Raw genomic sequence first — 22,686 nt, forward strand, 5'->3', positions numbered from 1 at the left:
AATGCTGGGGGATGATTTAACAAAAGCGCATTTGCGAAAAAAGCACAATCGTTGGACGACTGTACCTAACCATAAACACCAATGCCAATAATATATTAAAATCAATACACAGAAGTATATATTTTTAAACCTGCATATTTAGCTAAAAGAAATCCAGGTTAGCAGGCAATATTAACCAGGTGAAATTGTGTAATTTCTCTTGCGTTCATTGCACGCAGAGTCAGGGTATATGCAACAGTTTGGGCAGCCTGGTTAATTGCGAACTAATTTGCCAGAATTTTACGTAATTATGACATAAGGTTGTGCAATGTAACAAGAATATTTAGACTTATGGATGCCACCCGTTAGATAAAATGCTGAACGGTTACGTATTTCACTGAAATAATAAATGTTTTGTTTTCGAAATTATAGTTTCCGGATTCGACCATATTAATGACCAAAGGCTCATATTTCTGTGTGTTATTATGTTATAATTAAGTCTATGATTTGATAGAGCAGTCTGACTGAGCGATGGTAGGCAGCAAGCAGCAGGCTCGTACGCATTTATTCAAACAGCACTTTCGTGCGTTTTGCCAGCAGCTCTTCGCAAGCACAGCGCTGTTTATGACTTCAAGCCTATCAGCCTAATGGCTGGTGTAACCGATGTGAAATGGCTAGCTAGTTAGCTGGGTGTGCGCTAACAGCGTTTCAAACGTCACTCGCTCTGAGACTTGGAGTAGTTATTCCCCTTGCTCTGCAAGGGTCGTGGCTTTTTAGGAGCATTGGGTAACGCTGCTTCGAGTGTGGCTGTTGTCGATGTGTTCCTGGTTCGAGCCCAGGTAGGAGCGAGGAGAGGGACGGAAGCTATACTGTTACACTGGCAATACTATAGTGCCTATAAGAACATCCAATAGTCAAAGATATATGAAATACAAATGGTATAGAGAGAAATAGTCCTATAAATAATATATTAACTACAACCTAAAACCTCTTACCTTGGAAATTTGAAGTCTCATGTTAAAAGGAACCACCAACTTTCATATGTTCTCATGTTCTGAGCAAGGAACTCAAACGTTAGCTTTTTTACATGGCACATATTGCACTTTTACTTCTCCAACACTTTGTTTATGCATTATTTAAACCAAATTGAACATGTTTCATTATTTATTTGAGGCTAAATGGATTTTTATTGATGTATTATATTAAGTTAAAATAAGTGTTCATTCAGTATTGTTGTAATTATCATTATAAAAAATAAAATAATTAATTAATTAATCGGCCGATTAATCGGCATCGGCTTTTTTGGGGGCCTCCAATAATCGGTATCGGCGTTGAAAAATCATAATCGGTCGACCTCTAATACATTTATTTTACTAGGCAAGTCAGTTAAGAACAAAGTCTTATTTTCAATGACGGCCTAGGAACAGTGGGTTAACTGCCTGTTCAGGGGGAGAACGACAGATTTGTACCTGGTCAGCTCGGGGATTTAAACGTGCAGCCTTTTGGTTACTAGTCCAACACTCTAACCACTAGTCTACCCTGCCACCCCTGTACATACTGTACATCAGACAGCTTTGGCTTTGGTTCACAGTAAACACAAACATGCTCCCATTCCATGGTTTGACTCAAAGCAGTGGATTAACGCCCCACATAGGTCGTGCCCCAAACGTCACCCTATACCCTATGTAGTGCACTACTGTTTACCAGGGGGCGTCAAAAGTTGTGCATTACATGTGGAATATGGTGCCATTTGGGACACAACCATAGAGGTGTGATTAGTTTAAATCCAACATACTCAGGAATGAGACGAGAAGCAGAGCCAAAGACGAGAGAAGACGCTCCATCCTTTCCAAGATGCATTAAATCACTCCTGGGTTTAAATTCTCCACGGTGTGTTTTTTAATCTGAAGAAGACATGATTTCATTGTACACAGACACAAACACAAGGCTCAAATCAAAGAAAGCTCCCTTAAATCCTTTGAAAGATTGCTTTGTTTGTAGTGATGCATGTGACATAGGGTGGTGATGCTCTACCTTTGGTTGCAACAGCAAGTTGGTTTTCCACGACAATACAAGACACGAAATCAAGTAGTAATCAAGAAGACATTTGTTATGTTGTAAATGTCAATAGCCTTGGTATAAAAAAAACAATGTTGAGGTCGCCACTGAAACAATACAATTTCACTATACATATCATCAGAAATGATTATGGTAATTCAGTCCAAATTCCCACAGAGTTGGAGGCCTCAGGCCAGTGGATATCTATTTTGCAGACAGTGTTTTTGCTGCTTTTGTGAATGAGTAGCAGTGGATGCTGGGGGTTGTAAAGGGAAACTCTGTTTTCCTCATTAGTCCTAATTGGAGACATACAGTGCCAGTCAAAAGTTTGGACACACCTACTCATTCAAGTGATTTAGTTTATTTTTACTATTTTCTACATTGTATAATGATAGGGAATACATTCAAACTATGAAATAACATATGGAAACATTTAGTAAGCAAAAAGGTGTGAAACAAATCTAAATGTTTTTTTATATTTGAGATTCTTCAAAGTAGCCACCCTTTGACTTGATGCCAACCTTCGCACGCTCTTGGCATTCTCTCAACCAGCTTCATGAGGTAGTCACCTGGAATGCATTTCAATTAACAGGTGTGCCTTGTTAAAAGTTAATTTGTGGAATGTCTTTCCTTCTTAATGCATTTGAGGCAATCAGTGTTGTGTTGTGATAAGGTAGGGGTGGTAAAAGATCAAGTCCATATTAGGGCAAGAACAGCTCAAATAAGCTAAGAGAAAAGACAGTCCATCATTGCTTTAAGACATGAAGGTCAGTCAATGCGGGAACATTTCAAGAACTTGAACGTTTCTTCAAATGCAGTCGCAAAAGCCATCAAGCGCTATGACGAAACTGGCTTTCATGAGGGCCACCACAGGAAAGGATGGCCCAGAGTTACCTCTGCTGCAGAGGATAAGTTCAATTAGAGTAAACTGCACCTCAGACCGCAGCCCAAATAAATGCTTCAGAGTTCAAGTAACAGACACATCTCAACATCAACTGTTCAGAGGAGGTTGTGTGAATCAGGCATTCATGGTTGAATTTCTGCAAAGAAACCATTAGTAAATGACACCAATAATAAGAGAAGACTTGCTTGGGCCAAGAAACACGATCAATGGACATTAGACTGGTGGAAATCTGTCCTTAGTCTGAGTCCAAATGTGAGATTTTTGGTTACAATCGCAGTGTCTTTGTGAGATGCAGAGTAGGTGAACGGATGATCTCCGCATGTGTGGTTTCCAATGTGAAGCATGGAGGAGGTGGTATGATGGTGCTTTTCTGGTGACACAGTCAGTGATTTATTTAGAATTCAAGGCACACTAAACCAGCATGGCTACCACAGCATTCTGCAGCGATATGCCACACAGACAGAAGCGATCTGGTTTGCGCTTAGTGGGACAATCAATTATTTTCAACAGGAAAATGACCCAAAACACACCTCCAGGTTGTGTAAGGGCTATTTGACCAAGGAGAGTGATGGAGTGCTGCATCAGATGACCTGGCCTCCACAATCCCCTGACCTCAACCAAATTGAGATGGTTTGGGATGAGTTGGACCGCAGAGTGAAGGAAAAGCAGCCAACAAATGCTCTGCATTTGTGGGAACTCCTTCAAGACTGTTGGAAAACAGCTGGTTGAGAGAATGCCAAGCGTGTGCAAAGCTGTCATCAAGGCAAAGGGTGGCTCCTTTTGAAGAATCTCAAACATAACATATATTTTGATTTGTTTAACACTACATGATTCCATATGTGTTAGTTCATAGTTTTGATGTCTTCACTATTATTCTACAATGTAGAAAATAGTAAAAATAAAGAAAAAACCCTGGAATGAGTAGGTGTGTCCAAACGTTTGACTGGTACTGGAGCCTGTACACAGCTAGACAATGCTCCTCAAATATATAAAAACCTGACTTCAAGTGACTGGCCTCAGTACAGTAATTGAATCACTACATAAGGCAATATGGTGTACATGTGAAATAACTCAAATTGCAGTATTGTATACATTAAATAACATGGGAATTGATATATTTTTAACCAACTTCAACAATGCTACAAGACGACTCTGACGAGGCACATGAACCCAAAGTGTGTCGTGACACGTCAGTGTAAATTACTTTTGAGAGTTAGAATATTAGAATACACAAGGAGTAATTTCGGACATTTGGTTGTGCCAGTCACAGACAGTCACTCCAATTAGCGTTGTAAGCTAACAATGTTTATTTAGAATGTTAAGTTAGTCCTAGCCATAGATTTTGTTAGTCACTTTCACTCATATCATATTAACATGGCATAAATGTGTACAATTTGAATTGCAGGAAATTAGCATTAAATATGCAAAGATTTCTTTCTGCCCCATGGAAAAATCTGTAGAATTTCATGGAACTTGCTTTAAAACTGCAATATTGTCTCTACTTCCCATCGCAAAATGCTGGCAAGAGGGGCCGCTAAAAAAAAAGTGGCATGTTTTCATGAGCATGGGTCCCAGGAAAACACAGATTTTTTTCAATTGGGTCCCAGGCTGAAAAAGTTGAAGAACCCCTGAACTATTATATGAATAACGAACATTAAAGTTTCCAACAGCAGTCACCCACCAATGACTTTCTAATTTTGGCAAAAGACTTATGGAGACTAAAAGCTTTATTTTTCATTTCACAGGCAATCCTACTGCATGCCTTCAAGGGCTGTTTGGTGTCTTTCATTCACTCGTTTTGACCTTTGTCTGCATAATTAACTGTTTTGAAAATAAAATACTAGGACCAGTTGTAGAAACCAAATCTCGTTACTATGAACAAGAACACACACACACACACACACACACACACACACACACACACACACACACACACACACACACACACACACACACACACACACACACACACACACACACACAGCTGCTCCATTTGCAGTACAGTTTTAGTTCCACTATGATTTACAGTAGATTTTATTTGGAGAACAGTTCCACCTGCTGACTATCATGGGTAACTACACCTGTTAATTGTAATGGAAGGCTGCTTTCCCATTCTGCAAACTTAAGGGTTACCTTTCTATCAGTTGAGGCTACAAAATATTGTCACCACTGGATTAAGTGTGGGCTTTTTATTTGTTAACTAAAGTTTCAATTAGCTGCCAAAATAAATATTTATGATGAATAAAATGTGATCTGGTCGACAGCACAAAGCGATAAGTCTTCATATTTTTCTCAACTTATATTTCATATTATAAACTGGGTGGTTCCAGCCCTGAATGCTGATTGGCTGACAGCTGTGGTATATGAGACCGTATACAATGGCTATGATATTTATTTTTACTGCTCTAATTACTTTAGTAACGAGTTTATAATAGCAATATGGCACCTTAGGGGTTTGTGGTATATGGCCAATATACCGCAGCTTAGGCTGTATGCAGGCACTCCGATGTGTTGAGAGTAAGAACAGCCCTTATCCGTGGTATATTGGCCATATACCACACCCCCTCGTGCCTTATTGCTTAACTGTACTCTATATAAACCCCTGGGCTGGCACTGAGCCAACCCTCTCAATCATTTGGAAAGGTGCCACTCTTCAACTGATCGCTGCGTGCACCTGCCCACCCGTCCAACGTCACTACTCTGGACGTTTCTGTGAATACGTGGACAACTACAAATACATAGGTGTCTGGTTAGACTGTAAACTCTCCTTCCAGACTCACATCAAACATCTCCAATCCAAAGTTAAATAATAAATGAATTGGCTTTGTATTTCGCAAAAGAAGCATCCTTCACTCATGCTGCCAAACATACCCTCGTAAAACTGACCATCCTACTGATCCTCGACTTCGGCGATGTCATTTACAAAATAGCCTCCAAAATACCCTACTCAATAAATTGGATGCAGTCTATCACAGTGCCATCCGTTTTGTCACCAAAGCCCCATATACTACCCACCATTGCGACCTGTACGCTCTCGTTGGCTGGCCCTCGCTTCATACTACAAGACCCTGCTAGGTAAAGTCCCCCCATATTTCCCCCCATATTTCAGCTCGCTGGTCACCATAGCAGCACCCACCTGTAGCATGCGCTCCAGCAGTTATACAGTATCTCTCTGGTCACCCCCAAAACCAATTCTTCCTTTGGCCGCCTCTCCTTCCAGTCTCTCTGACTGAACTACAAAAATCCTGAAACTGGAAACACTTATCTCCCTCACTAGCTTTAAGCACCAGCTGTCAGAGCAGCTCACAAAAATAGCCCATCTATAATTTTGCCCAAACAAAACTGTATTTATTTATTTATTTTGCTCCTTTGCAAACTATCTCACCTCATTATTTGCTCATTCCAGTGTTTTACTTGCTATATTGTATTTAGACCATAGAGTTTTTTGCCTTTGTTTGCTACTGTAGACATGTTTCTACTGTATAATTGACTGTATGTTTGTTTTACTCCATGTGTAACTCTGTGTTGTTGTATGTGTTGAACTGCTTTGCTTTATCTTGGCCAGGTCGCAATTGTAAATGAGAACTTGTTCTCAACTTGCCTACCTGGTTAAATAAAGTAAAAAAAAAAAAAAATTAAAATTGGAAAGGTGCCCTGATTCTAACACCTGCGCTGCATCAGGTGGACCACACTTAGCGCCACAGACACACTGCACCTGTGGCCCACATGCTGGGCTAACCCAGGCCTTTGACTGGAGACTGGCACTTCAAAGCCAGCAAACTGAGAGGAGCAGGAAATGGAGGAGTAGAGAAGGGACTAAATGGCACAAGCTGGTGATGCAGTAAATCAAGGCAGTGCACAGTAAAGAGAAGTCAGAAACTCACGTAAGAGGTTGCCAGCGCACAGCGTAATATTTCTTGGTCTCTGGGTTGGTGGTGCTGGCTGGTGTCCCCGCTGTCCTCCATGTAGCTGTGGTCTCTGCGGAAACTGGGGTGGTGGTGGTGGGGGTGACGGTGGTTGGTGGGAGGGTGATGGTTGGTGAGAGGCTAGTGGTTGGTGGGAGGGTGATGCTTAGTCCTGAGGTGGTGGTGCTGACCATGGGGCTGGTGGGGCACGGTAAGGCCCAGGGAATGCCTACGAGGCCATAGGTCACGCTTGCAAACTCACAGCGGGCCCCGTAGAAGCCCGTTCTGCATTCACAGATGTTGGGCTGCCTGCACACGGCTCCGTTGTGGCATCGTGGAAGGCACCTTGCTTCAAGTGAGGGGAGAGAGAGGAGGAGAATGTTCATTAAACCAGAATAGTGGACTGTGGTTGAGAGAGCAGAAACTCAAGCGTAAGAGGATAACTGGTTTGACCAGCACAACCTCAGCACAATCTCAATAAAAACTCAGTAGGACAAACAGCTTAATGTGCATTGTAACTTAACAAGGAAAACAGCCAATGGTGAATGTCAAGATTTCACTCCCCTGAAATAAACTAAGAAATTAAAAGGGGAGAGGAGGGAGAGAGCCATGGTCCTGGATACAGGGAGGGGGCATTCATGCATACACAATGCAAAGTTTATGGGCTCCGTGCTCCTCCAGGCCCCCAACCCTGGCCCCTAGCTCTTGATTTCTCCCATCATCCCTGGCTGGGCGTCATTGTGCCAGGGCCGAACCCCCTGGAGGGCTCCAATAATGGCCCATTGGCCACAGACAACAACAGCGTATCCCAAACCCAGCAGCTTACCACAAATCTCCTGGCCGCCTCCATGAATAGCGATGGGCACCGCTTACTGACATTGTTTCGGGAGTTGTGCACGGAAACACTTTTTCTCCATGGATTTCTTCACATGAAGGCTAGCACAATGTGCTCAAACAGAAGTGAGACTCAAAGTGCACAGTGGACTGAATCTAACGAAGGGCTCTATTCAAATCAGATCGGCTTTAGACGACATCCGCATAGTGGTGGTTTTGACGGTGGAACTGCGTAAGGGCTGTCAAATGCACAAGCGGCTGCTGGTGTTATACCTAATGCCGACATTGCTATTGGCTGCACTGAGTCGCATTAAAAGAAATCCCATGCAGTCTTGTTTACAAGATGGAACACTGGAATGTGAGATGTATCTACACCTCGATTAGGATGATAGAAACTCTAATTATTTAGTTTCAAGATTTTCAATTTGAGACTCATATTTCTATATAGACTAGGCCTACACTTTCTCGTTCTGAACATGTAACGCTCGTGAGACAGGTGTTGTTTCAGAACAATGATTAGAAGAGCAGCTGCTCACCGATTTGACAGCTCCAACGCAGTTCCACCTCCGACAATGACAAAACATCAGCTATGTGGGTGTAGGCTATCGCCGGTGAACGCTTGATCTGATTGAAGTGCAAGCAGATTTAGGCCTAGATTCAGAGTTTCCTTCTCAGTGTGGCTATTATCTTGCATCACTAAACCTCAGAAGGGGAAAGGAAGTATGGGTGTTTATTTTTGTGTGTGCTTGCGCCTGTGTGTGTGCGTGCATGAATGAACGTGTGTGACTGTGTGAGATCCACAGTGAGTCTGGGCTTCCTGACAGAGTGTTGTGAGAGCTGTGTTTTGCAGAAATGCTGAGCCAGGTTGTTTTGACATGACACTGGCTCTTTAAATCCTCTGGGTCAAGTGGTTGGATCAAGTAAAGGTGTTCAAATCCCTGTAAACAAGGCTTATGGAGGTGTAAATTATAATGATAACACCACAGAGATGTTGGCGACGACCACGAATAGGAGCTCTTCCTTTCTTCAAAGGTCCTGACCTCTTCTCAGTGTACAGCATGGTGTGTAGACAAAGCAGGGCCTGTATTCATAAACCGTCTCAGAGTTACATTGCTGATCTAGAATCAGTTCTGCCTTTTAGATCCTGATTATATGGACAGGGGGGTATCTACATCATAGATCAGCACTCTTACTCTGAGACACTTTAAGAATATTGGCCCAGGCCTGTCAGGGGTTTAGCTAAAGGCTTGCTGGTCCAGGGTCAAATCCAGGTTTGGCCACCATCACAGACCACTATGGCTGTGTTTACACAGGCAGCCCAATTCAGTTTTTTTTTCTCCCACTGATTGGTCTTTTGACCAATCACATCAGATCTTTTTCAGAGCTGATGTGATTGGTCAAAAGACCAATTAGTGAAAACAAATATCAGAATTGGTCTGCCTGTGTCGATGCAGCCTAAGACAGGCTCTCTAAGACCAGAGGTGCTCAACACACATGACATATTCACTTTTATAACCTATCGAAACACATCGATACCGGACACTTTTTGCTACACCCTGTAAGCCTACAGGTGTCCTATTTTACATTTGATCAATCTGTTGTTGCAGAGAATTTTCCAGTGGGAAATTTCAATTGTAGTGTATTTGAGGTTTAAAAAGGTCAAATATAAGATATTATATCTGTAAACTGTGTAGGTCTTGACCGGCATTCATATTTGCCATCCACACCTTCACCATAATCAGAAAATGATGATACAAAGACATCTGGAGCGTGTATGATTTCAGACTGAGTGAAATGGGAGAAAACACAGATTGGATTGGGTACTGCTGATGTTGGATGGGACATTACAACTTCCAGCTGGGTGGAGAGAACATTCCATTGTCCTATAGAGCCTGATTGATGGTCTCTCGCTCCTTATTAAACCAACTATTAACAGCTTGCCGTCTATATACAGTACTGGGAATTGACCATTCACAAGTACCATGATAGGGACTGTCATCATGGGCGCCATAAAGCCCAAAAATCTGAGGGGGCACAAAGTAAATGAGGGTGGCTGGGGGGTGGTATGGAGGGGGGCTAGGCCTGAAATGTCTTTTTTTTTTTAAGAATCACAAAAATATGCTTCTCTTCATCTCTGATCAAATCTGGATAAAATAATGAATGGTAGTCAGTATATTTAGTTATTGCTTGCGTTTCTAAAGTCTACCAACCTTGCCAGCAGGCATGCAAGCTAAGATGGTGATAGACAAGCTAAGTACTCTAACTTGATTGACAGCATGGTACACAGCTGCCTGATTGACAGCTTGGTAGCTAGTTATGAGGTTGGGAGATAGGCTCCAAATCTCGGCTAGCTAAAGCCAACTTCATAAACTTGCTAGGTGGCTAGTAGTATTATACAGGGACACGTGCCCCCGTGCCCCCTATGGGCATGACACCTCTGGCTGTCATGGTGGTATAAGGACAGCCATCCCTACTGTATAAGGTGGCTTCTTGCAAGAAAAAAACCTGAATCATGAGTCAAATGTAATTTGTCACATGCGCCGAATACACCAGGCGCATACCTTACTGTGAAATGCTTACTTAGAAGCGTTTAACCAACAATGCAGTTCAAGGAATAGAGTTAAGAAAATATTTACTAAATAAACTAAAGTTTTAAAAAAATACAAAATAAAATAGACTTGGCTATTCATGATATTCCATGATATGGTATGACAAGATCTTTATATCATATTTCCACAACAATGTGGAACAACATTACACATAATGGAAGGGCTGACTGTCCTGCTATGGAGAAAGGTCAGTAAAAGATGAAAAACTTACATTTGGTGCATTTCTGAGTCTTGGGTGAAACGGTCCATCCGTGGCAGCACCTGTTTCCACATACATTAGGCCTGCAGAGAGCATGGGAGACAGACAGCATGTTAAAGATAGCTGAGTCTACAGGAATCTGAGCAGGATGAGATCATTGCAGCAGTCAGGGGTGGACTGGGACCAAAAATGGCCCCTGGCATTTCTAACACTGGACCATTTTTCCATGGAGGCTCCCACACGGGCTCTTTTTTCCCCTTAAGGGCACCACAACAGCCCATGTTGTTCCTTAAGGCTACCATTATTAGCCAGATAATAATAGTTTTGCACAAAAAAATCCAAGTTAGACAGGCCTACTAGGCTAAAAATGGACCAGCCCATCTGGCATTTGCCGAAATGCCAATGGCAAGTCCGCCCTTGGCAAAAGTTATCACAGTATATAGTTTAGGCTGTCATAAATTAAGATTATGTTAAAGACAGGAACCCCACATACTCATAAATCACAGACACTACCTCTTTATAACAGTTCAAGGTCATGAATACAAAATAAATTTGTAAACTTAATTTGATCACAAAAGGATCTAAACACGGTCCTATTTTCACAACTCCCTGGATATTCATAAAAAACTACTTGGGCCCCCAGAAATGTACTGTTGCTTCAGTGTGAAACAATGAATACCTCCTTGTCTTTACACTTGCCTTTGGACGTAATAGATTCAGGGTGTTTAAAACAGGAGCTATGAATATGAATGAGGGGCCATGGTGTGGTTGCCCTGGGTGAGAAGGGTATCTGTCCGTCCCGTGCACAATGGATGACAGATATTGTGTTCCCACACTGGTCTGGCCATATGTCTGTCACTGGACCAGCCGCTTGGCCACTCTCTTTCACAGATTGGGTAAACAAAACCGGATTAAGGGTCCTCCACAGCGTCTCGTTTCTGGGGCACCCGCCTGTTTATCCAGGGGGCTTCTGGGAGAAGAGGCAATTAGCACGCCAACACAAGCAAGGGTGACGACTCCCACTTCAAAGTGACAGCTCAGCGCGACCCACGCCACCGAGCTCCCCTTATACCGCCTTTGTGGGATTTGCTAATTAGTTACAGTTTCCTGGCTTTATTGTGTGTTTGCAAATAGTGGGCCAGGAGCCTCTTCCAACAGGGACTGACTGGGGGTCTGCAAAGGAGCAGAGGTAGGGCCCCTATTCAAACCCAGCAGTGAACTGACCCAGAGGAAGGTGAGCCTGTCTGGGAGACTGGGAATAACCTTTAACCCCAGGCCAAGTTGGAGGCTAATTCAGCAGATGTCACTGCCAAAACAGACTTTACCAGACCATTGTTGTGCCGGAATTACTCAATCATCACCGCTGATCTTTCAGTTTGGACACCATCATGAAGGATTTTTTAATTGACCAGCAATATCCGATCTCAACAAAATATTTGCAAACTTCCTAACCAAACCCAAACACCTAAACAGGACTGTGGTAGGCATAGCATCTCTGACTCACCCTTCAGTGCAGGTGTTGAACTGAACACCACCCGGGTTCTTCCAACTATGAAGACGGGTGTTAGTCAGAAACCACTGAGACGGGGGGTGCTTTCATTCCAAATAGGGAGTCGTCAGCGGTGGTGATTACGGAAAATGACTGCCTGTTTTGTCTCTAGTCGGGTCTTGATGCAGTGCTGACACTGCTCTAATAAAGTAGAAGAATCCCCAGGCCCTGTGCCTACAGAACTAAGTGGGACCTGTCGTACTCACACTGCTCCCGTCCACTGCCACAGGACATCCATCTTTCGATCTGGACCGTTTTCGTATGGTGACTGAGCACTGATTCTGAAGTGCCTGACTCTTAGACTTGGGCCTTCTATCCTGACACCGTCGAGGAGTTATTCTAAAAGGCTCAGACTGAATGATGACTCCTTAGTTCTCGTGTCTCTCTGCTCTGGAGCGGGACTAATGTTGTCGAACACGAGAGAGTCCGAGAGCTTCTGTATTGCGGCATGTGCTGTGTTAGTGCCTATAGCCTGCCGTACAGTACGAGCACCTCATAACACTGCAATGTTTCAGAGGAGCTCTGTGGCTGTGAATAAAAAAGACTCACACAAAGAGAGCCTTAGTTACAGTCACACACTATGGGCTCACTGCAGCTCCGCCAAGTCAATCCATGCTCTTGTTCTAGCAGAGTTCAGGAATTTCTTCCCACATCCCTCCACTTCACCCCCTTAGAGCAGATCAATAATATATCTGACCCTCTTTTAAATGACGTGGGCTGCTAAAGATCCTCATCAAAGAGGCTTTGAAGCGATGCCAGTTTCTGGGGAGGGTCTGTCGCTCTGTTCAATCCCCTAAGCCTGGGTTGAACTGCTGAACCGCCACTCTGTGGCCGGCTAGCGTGACTAACCTGAACGCAAACTCCCCTCGTCCACCCTCCAGTGACTGTGAAAGTTCTCCCATTTACCCCCTCGGGCCCAGCCTGCACCCTCACCCCAGAGCGGAACAACGACAGTGTTTATTTTGGACATTCATTCAGGCTCCTTCTGTGCATTGGGGCTAAATAGAGCAGAGTGGGACTGTCGTGGCCCACAAAGAGAAATGGCCTGTTGGTGATACTAGTACACACAACTAATTTACCTCAATTAGTGAAATGTTTTTTCACTACATGAAAACATGAGTTGAGGCATTCAAATCATCCAAATTAGGCGGTCTGGAAAAAGGGAAGTAAATGATTCATCCTATTCATTGCTTAGAGAGCTTGCACACGGTTCTACGCTCATGACCAGAAGTACTGTAATGTGCCAATACAATGGCATAATCAAAATTCCTCCCCTAGCTTTAATGATCAACATTTCCTCTGCAGGTCATGGGAATACTTCACCAGATGATAAATGTGTTGAGTCTCTAATCTGGCCAAAGTTCAGAAAGTGGCAAACTCCATTAAATGTTTGTTGTGCATGAAGTGCCATTTCCCAGCCCGGTGTGATTTGACTTTGGGTCCATTTATCACTTGTTGTCATGCACTTGAAACAAATGTGCAGTTAGGTCACCGTATACATTGATAACTCTTGCGTCAAATAGAAGAATTTCACACATTCCAAGAGGGACGAGTGCAAGCATACATACCTGTGTACATTTATGGGATGTAAAAACATTCACATTGGACTGTGGTCTACCATTTTGATGGATCATTTAAACAGATAGCTTTAAATAGGCTACCGATCAGGAAGAGAAAAAAAAAAGTACTTCAAAGCATTCTGTTCTGTAGTATGATTTTCCATAGGACAATAAGTGACAAGCTATTAGACATAATAATAAACCCCCAAATGTTTACTGCCTTAATCAAAATGTTCATGAAGCTATCAAATGACAAAGGACACGGAAACATGGACTGATTATGTATACTATAGGCTGCATTATGTAGCTATTGTAAACCACCTGCTTTTGACTTTTGGGGTCCGGAGTTGAAGGCTGTTTTACCATTTTTAAATCACACATGTATCACTAGGCTACTCACCCGTTTAACTGTAGTGTCACATTAGTTGCGTATTTCCAGTGTTTCTTTCCATTAAAATGGAACTGTTTCTGTTTTAATGTGGGTTTTGAAGTCGTTGGCATCCTCCGCTGAGTGTGATAAACGTGATAATTAACGGTCGTATGGTGGTACCTGCTCGCAGTTCTCCGCTGCGTCTCGTGCACTCTTTTATGGGTTGAACGCCTCACTAGTGTCCCATATAATTTCGAAAATGTAAGAAATAAAATAAATGCCACCCCAAGAACGAATAAGTTAGCATATCTCCTGCTTGACATCTTTAGAGGTCTCTTCTGCGTTACACATCGACCCTATAAAAAATCCAAGAGCAACGGAATTTCCAGGAAATGTTTAAAACAAAAATAAAATGTTGATACTAAAAAATCGAACACATTTTATGCGATGAGTGAGCCTAAACAAAATCATGTGAAATTAGAGCTCATATGTCTTCGTTTTGCCTGTTTTTGCAAATGCAATTAATAGGCTAGATGCTCTCCTTCTCAAATAGAAAATAAACTGGTTTTAAAGTTCGGTTTAAAAACTTTGAGCCAATTGGATAGGAGTTGTAAGATATAAGAACAGCACAGCCAATCAGATATGTGTCGGACCCGTGCATAGAAATGGAAATAGAGGGGTGACCACTTCAGCCTACAGAAGAGTCTGCCTGTATCTAGGCTACCAGCATCCTCGAGGCAGGACGTTTGACAATAATACAATTTGCAACAGCACACTCAAATAATTCCGATAAGATTCAATAAGCAATTTATTTATTTATTTTAGTCATTTAGCAGACTCTCTTACCCAGAGCAATTTACAGGAGCAATTACGATTAAATAAAATAAAATGTAATTGGTCACATACACATATTTTATAATAATAATAATAATATATGCCATTTAGCAGACGCTTTTATCCAAAGCGACTTACAGTCATGTGTGCATACATTCTACGTATGGGTGGTCCCGGGAATCGAACCCACTACCCTGGCGTTACAAGCGCCATGCTCTACCAACTGAGCTACAGAAGGACCACAGATGTTATCGCAGGTGCAGCGAAATGCTCGTGTTTCTACCTCCAAGTGCAGCAAATACCTAACAATACACACAAATAAAAAAAATTAAAAAAGAAAGGAATTAAAAAATATCAGGACAAGCGATGTCAGAGTCCAGGAATATAAATAAATATGTATATGATGGTGTGTATAGACATTAGGGACAGTATATTAATAGAAAATGTGTGTACATCAGTAGTTAGGCATGCACAGGATGAGCCTTGACTAGAATACAGTATATGCATGCAAAGTGGGTAAAACAGTATGTAGTCATTAAGTGCTTTGCTCAAGGGCACATCAACAGATTTTTCACCTAGTCAGGTAAGGGATTCAAACCTGCAACCATTTGGTTTCTGACCCAATGCTCTTAACCCCATATGCTACCTGCCACCCCATCATATGTTTTCTTTCTCAGTGGGCCTTTATGATTTGCAACATGTAGACTATCATGCCCTGCAGTGATCACAAATATTATATTGCTTAACCCCTGCTTAATATATGGGGTGATACGTGTCGGTGATAAGCTATGGAAGCGAGCTATCCGCTACCCGTGCGTGTACTTTGCGTGTGGATAAGTAACCAATCTATGCAAAAATTAAGGGCAGCAGTTCTTCCTGTCATGATGCTTGGTACACGGGAGTGTAAACATACACAAACACCACCACCAAAAGGTGGAGCAAGTTTCCCAATGATTCCAAGGATGCCTCCATGTTCCTCCTGGACTCAACACCTGTGCAGCTGGGGAGAGCTATAGGCAGTACTGCATATTCACTGGCTCTGTTACCTGAAAGAAATAAAGAGTGGAAAAGGAAGTGTTAATGAGAAGATAAGGAAAGATTTTTTTTTTTTGCAGACCAAATGTTGTTTTTAGGTAAACAATGAAAGTTCATGATTATAACAGTTCAAGTTTTGCTCAGACTGAGACAGACAGGCCATAACCAAAATGTATTGAAAACTCTGAAGCTGTAGCATGTACACCATTGATTTGGTGCTAAGGAATTTGAAATAGGAGAACAATTTGAAAATGTGCGGAGGTGAAGGTTATTCAAAAAGCCAGTAGATGGCAGCAATGGTTCAGATATACAAACTAATTGAGGCAAAGGACACGTTTCTGATTGTATTCTTTCTAATTGTTCGTGCTTGATAAAGAAGCTGTTTCACCAGTAGTGACAAGTGAGACAGTAATCTGAAATACTGTAATTGTTTTAGCCTATTGTATGTTTTTGTCAGAGTCGATATATTGCATTTTGCACAATGAAGCAAAATACATCATATGACGCAAAACGTATCGTGATGATGATGTATCAAGTGACACTTTGCTTCTTGAAAATCCTATATCTTGAAGACTTGACTGCTGACATGCAAAACATTTTGTGACTGTATCAACAGTAGCCTAATTAAATAAAAATATCAAGACTTTTTGAGTGGATTTTTCCTTTAATGTGAAACTAGGCTGTTGAATGCCTAGGCTTCAGAGAAATTATAAATACATATTGCAGGGAGACAATTTAATATAAGATAAATACCCATGAAACAAAAACAGCATGTGAAAATCTGCGTTGGGGAGTGGGTAGATACCGTCTCAACCCAGCCCACGATCACATGGCCTCTCATAGTTTCCCTCTAGGACTTGTTCAGATGCTTAGACACTAAGTGTGTCCAAATACACTGAGTGTACAAGACATCAGGAACTCTATCCATGACAGACTGACCAGGTGAATCCAGGTGACAACTACGATCCCTTATTGATGTTACATGTTAAATCCACTTCAATCAGTGTAGATGAAAGTTAAAGATGGATTTTTAAGCCTTGAGACAATTGAGACATGGATTGTGTGTGTGTCATTCAGAGGTTGAATGGGCAAGACAAAATATTTAAGTGCCATTGAACGGGGTATGGTAGTAGGTGCCAGACGCACTGGTTTCAGAGTGTCAAGAACTGCAACGCTGCTGGGTTTTTCAAGCTCAACAGCTTCCCATGTGTACTAAGAATGGTCGAACACCCAAAGGACATCCAGCCAACTTGACACAACTGTGGGAAGCATTGGAGTCAACATGGGCCAGCATCCCTGTGGAACGCTTTTGACACCTTGTAGTCCACGCCCCAATGAATTGAGACTGTTCTGAGGGCAAAAGGGTGTCAATATTAGGAAGGTGTTCCTAATGTTTTGTACACTCAGTGTAGATAGGGAGGGCCTCAGCCTGGTTATCAAGTTTTTGCAGCTTTAAAAAACCTAAGAGCCAAACCTAAGTATAAGCCTTAGAGACATCCCAGTTCCCCTTTGATGTGACATGTGACTGACATTGGACTAAATTTGGAAATTAGAGAGGAAGATCCTCTAATCTCATGGTTGCCACAATCCCATGCATGTGTAACAGTATACTTTTAAACCGTCCCCTCGCCCATACCCGGGCGTGAACCAGGGACCTTCTGCACACAACGACAACAGTCACCCTCGAAGCATCGTTACCCATCGCTCCACAAAAGCCGCGGCCCTTGCAGAGCAAGGGGAATTACTACTTCAAGGTCTCAGAGCAAGTGACGTAACCGATTGAAACGCTATTTAGCGCACACCGCTAACTAAGCTAGCCGTTTCACATCCGTTACACATGGTGTGAATAGCCCCCCTGGGGGTTGATGAGGGTTAGCTAGGGGAACTGGAGATCTGTAACCACTGGCCAGGGAAATGAGAGAGATGTTATTATCAAACCGCTAACGTAACTCTGATTAGCTTAGACGCCAACTATAATCATAATCACCCAAACACCCCCCACCTCTCGATATTAACCTGAGCAATCAAAATTAGCTTGGTTATCTTAGTCACTGGCTGTGTAGACTCCAACTATAATCATAATCACCCAAACACCCCCCACCTCTCGATATTAACCTGAGCAATCAAAATTAGCTTGGTTATCTTAGTCACTGGCTGTGTAGACTCCAACTATAATCATAATCACCCAAACACCCCCCATCTCTCGATATTAACCTGAGCAATCAAAATTAGCTTGGTTATCTTAGTCACTGGCTGTTTCACGCCTGGGAGCTTCCCCGGCCTGCCAAGTACTCTGCCTGTAAGACGCCACATTCCCTGGGGCCGTGGAAATGTGCTAATGAAGACGGTGGTGGAAATAGTGAATTACCCTGTGATATCCTACTGTATATAGCTTATATCGCTGCAGGCTCCATCATTAAATGGCTAACAATCAGTGGAGCAAAGCAGGCCTTTGATCTGATTGATAGGATGGAGGCAAATGGGCCATTTGATAGGATAGTCATCAGTACTAGCATTGCAGTAGCACGTTGACATTTCTTTGTGTAATGATACCATTAGGTAAATTACATTCACATTACCTTTCACTTCTACCATGACTAAAAAAAGGCCCCTGCAACAACGGTAACTTTTATTGGCCGTCTTGGACCTATGCGATATCCATGACTCCAGATCCAGCTAGCTGTATGAACTATGGTGAAGATGAAGTGAGTTGAACTGTGAGCAAATGTATGTAGCATGGAGTTCCAAGTGTCTCTAAGGTGTACACACTCCCACTCCATTATTGGTATGCACAGACTGCTTCATTCTTTATTCCCCCGGTCTCGGTCTTCTGTTCCACGTGAGCGCTTTAATTAGTTTAGCATATCTCTCCTTCCTCGTTCTGTTGAAACAGGGATTTTTATTGTCGCAAACTGGGAGAACTGAGCAGCATTTTGCTCGAGGAGATTTTCAATGGGCAACAGGGTTGATAGGGCTAATGATGCAGATGGTAATTGTGCATGAGTGAGTTTGAGATTGTGCATGCGACGTGCATTTGTGTGGGTCTGTTTGCATACAGCACATGGTTTGTGTACAGGTCACGGTGTGTGTTGGGATGTGGGTGGTAGCCTCGAGCTACACAAACCCCAGGGAGTTTTTTTTCTCTACTCTATGGCTTTTCATAAATATTAGTATATTGATTTAATTTATGCTGGAACTTGATCTACGTGCACAGCTTAGAATAGAAGTGGTCAAAAATGGAACAAAATTGCCTCTTGGGAATTTGCACTTCTCTACTGTGGAATTATGTGGAAATTGTGCTACTTTGAGGTCTTGTTACCTCTAACATTAATATGACACATTGGTCGTTCCACAGAATAGAGTACATTTTTGCCGCCCTTAGATATTTTAAGTAGAAATTCAATGTCAGATGTTTTATATGAATAAAGAATTGTTAAAGTGCCAAAAAGCAGCATTTTTACATATTCCTCGTCAACACCAAGGAAGATTCTAACCCACTTAACGCCAACGTTTCTTCAAGTTTTCACCATCAATGTAAAACCTTACCCATTGGGCACAGACATCCATTCAACGTCTATTCCACGTTGGTTCAATATAATTTCATTGAAATGACAAGGAAACAACGTTTATTCAACAAAGTGTGTGCACAGTGGGTTGTCATGTTTTTGCTTTGACAAAGTCATTTTTGAAGATGATTATTTATTTCATGGGATTAGTGATTCATTCACTGTCCCTCATTTTAAGGTCAACACTGTTATGTGAACTGAACTCTTATTTTAATACGTTGAAACTATTCCTTTTTCAAAAGGAACATTAAACCTATAACAGACAAATCATAGCGTAAAAGCAGATGAGCAGGTCCTACTCTTTTTGTCCATTTTCTGGTGTCTTGTGGTTGAAAACAGAGCGTGTCGGGAATAACATATCAACCATTTTTTTTTTTTAAATGTACAATCATTTTTTTTTTTTTTTTTTGTGAAGCTTGCACTCAATTGCCCCCACCTGTTGCACACAAAGAGCTTCCATTCCCCCTGTCACAAGGGGAATTATGGCAGATTTTTGGCTCAAACGCATTAAGAAGGAAAGAGATTCCACAAATGAACTTTTAAGAAGGCACCCCTGTTAATTGAAATGCACTTCAGGTGACTACCTCATTAAGCTGGTTGTGAGAATGCCAAGAGTGTGCAAAGCTGTCATCAAGGCAAAGGGTGGCTATTTGAAGAAATACATTATGATTTAACACTTTTCGGGTTACTACATGATTCCATATGTGTTATTTCATAGTTTTCATGTCTTCACCATTATTCTACAATGTAGAAAATAGTAAAAAATAAAGAAAAACCCTTGAATGAGTACCAAGTCACACTACCAAAAATGTACTCTATTCGTGGAATGACCCTAATGTTGTTTGGTGTATTTGTCTCCTGATTCCCACCCTCTGCAGGTTCTCTAAGCCTGTTCTCTAAGCCTCCTGTAGAATGCTTGTAAAGAGAGGTCCCTACAGCGTGAACATTTTATTACCTGTACTTCCTCTTCCGTCACATCCCCACAGAGTCACTCATGGAGAGGGGTGCTGCTGCCTGTCTCTCTACCTTCAGAGGCGCCAGAGTGCATGACTCAGACCGTGTTGCTTTAGGAGAATGATTCTTGTTGTCAAGTTGTTTTCTGAGGGATATGCCAACAAGAGTATACCTGGGACAGCACAACATTTGAATGCTCCATCATAATAGCCTACATCCGTAGGGTGCGCGTCAATATGACATTCCTTGACCTGACAGCCATGACAGCCTGCATATATTATGTAACGTCTCCGGAGTCCGTTCCTAAACAACTAAAGTATAACACGCGGAATGTTTTAAAACAGCCCATCCCTCACCGGTCATCCCTCGTTCCTTTCTCTTACTTTTTACTCATCTGAATTGTCTTCAGCAGGTTGGCTGTGATGCAGCAGGGGTCTCCGCAGAGGCAGATGCTTCGCAACCACCTGCTGCTTGATTATGGGTTAAGTCAGACCCAAGGATGTCCGGCAATGGGAGAAAGAGGTGAGTAGAGTGTGTGCGCACATCTGTCACATCTGTGTGTGTTCTTATCAGTATTTTCTTGAGGTGAAAAAAAAGATGGAGGAGTTTCCCCTAAATAAAGGAGGAAATAATTATATAAGAACTGACTGCCTCCCTTCTGACTGCCCCCCTCCCCAACCACCTCCCACTGCCTTAGTTTCTTTCCAGTGCCAACACACTTTCCAATTACACTAGCCCTTCTATGTCACAGTGAGTGTCGTCTATCCCCTGTGTTCTGCTAATCGAAAGATAATGTGCCCATTCAGCCCACAGGAAGGGTTATTCTCCTCCTCGCCATCACCATGGTTCCAGTTAATTATTTGGTGGCTTTGCTCCAGTTGGCGGAGGACATTTAAAAAATAAAATAAATGAAGTGTCACCGCCTACGGTGTTGATTGAAAAGTTTTTCGGCAATAAAGCTTAAGCTACAGGAAATGCTTTTCATTCGTCACACCTTGCAACAAAGCCGTCATTCATGTAATTTAAATCTCTGATAATGCGATAATGTATGTTAATGTATGTACTTTTCTGTGTGTGTGTGTGTGTGTGTGTACTTGCTGTACCTATATAGAACATGTAGCAAAGAACGTGAGGTAACGTTGCAGTATAAGTTCTGTTCCGTTCATTGTATTTCAACAACCTAAATGGCACCAACTCCACAAATCCTCCCAAAAATAAACAGAGACCAGCAGAACTGTAAATGCCTCCTCCTTGGTTCCAGCAAGCATGTTTCCCCATCTGTCAGCCTGTGTGCTGGCTGTAAGTGCCAGTGCCCAGATGGTGGCGTTGAATAGTGGGTATGGAGCTGGAGGCCAGTGGGCCACAGTCCCAGGCACATTGGCACCCGTGTTACTGGACGACTGTAGAGAATACAGCAGCTCATACTGGTGCTTTACCAGAAATGGGACATGTTAGTAAGGCAGCACTGATTCTGCTGCTTGAGCCTTAGACTAGTTCTGTGGTAACGGCCTTGTGAGTAGTGCTCAAATTGTTGTTTTGAGTCAGATATTTCGTGTCATTTGTTGTATTTTATATATAACCACACTATATACTACTGTAACCTCCATCATGTATGTCTCCCCAGAGTGGAGCAGGATTATGAATGGATTTTTGGATGCTGCCAGTCAGTAGCTGTTCTAGGAGCTTCGAAGTGGAGAGAGCGAGAGAGAAGGGGGGACTGCTCAGCGTTACACAGAGACGCACAAGGAGTGAGAGAAACAGAGAGACGGTGGAATTGTGAAAAGGTGCAAACCTGTAAACCTGAAAGTGATGGACAGAAAGATGGTGTGTACTCCTTCAGAGGACCATGACAGGCAATAAAAAGGGATTCCACTGCAGGTTTAACCACCAGGCTTTAAATCCTCATCCGGCCCTGTGAGAGGAGAAGCAGGGCGTCTGACGGCCAACCAGCTGACACCGAGGGGAAGTCAAGAGAAGGGCCGAAGAAGAGAGCGAGGGTAAGAGAGGGAGAGTGACGGATGGATGAGCACATGGAGTAAGTTTGACAGCCTCAGAGAGCGAGAGCGATATAAGACCTATCTGGGATTCTGTGGCTGTTACTCACAACTTTGTGTCCTCAGAGGAAATCCATGGGTCTGACAGAGGACCAGAGGACAGCGAGACACGCAACCTGACCCACCTGTCCCCCTCCCCTTCATCCCACCCCCACATGTTTTTCTGCAACCTCCTCCCTCCCCTTCTCCTCCATCTCCTCCTTCACCTGCTCATTCACTATCTCCTCTGCTGTCAGTTCAGCAGCTCCTTCAGGGGTCTCTCTTTTTTTATTTATCT

General features: G+C 42.6%; 1 protein-coding gene across 3 annotated transcripts in view; it reads right to left on the reverse strand.

The window, feature by feature from the left end:
* Positions 1-14,473, reverse strand: part of LOC118396394 (latent-transforming growth factor beta-binding protein 4-like) — a 74,608-nt gene extending 60,135 nt beyond the window's left edge. For 2 of the 3 annotated variants that reach the window (XM_052525296.1, XM_052525290.1), the window contains exons 1-3: positions 13,997-14,471; positions 10,501-10,571; positions 6,826-7,195 (exon numbers count right to left, since the gene is read on the reverse strand). In XM_052525296.1, the coding sequence (XP_052381256.1) occupies positions 6,826-7,195; positions 10,501-10,571; positions 13,997-14,289 (734 nt within the window). In that variant the 5' untranslated portion in view covers positions 14,290-14,471. Of the gene's footprint in view, positions 1-6,825; positions 7,196-10,500; positions 10,572-13,996 lie in introns of all 3 variants that reach the window. The other variant, XM_052525298.1, reaches the window with a different exon arrangement.
* Between the last annotated feature and the right edge of the window lie 8,213 nt (positions 14,474-22,686).

Source organism: Oncorhynchus keta, chromosome 1 (assembly GCF_023373465.1).
Source record: "Oncorhynchus keta strain PuntledgeMale-10-30-2019 chromosome 1, Oket_V2, whole genome shotgun sequence".
Lineage (NCBI taxonomy): Eukaryota > Metazoa > Chordata > Actinopteri > Salmoniformes > Salmonidae > Oncorhynchus > Oncorhynchus keta.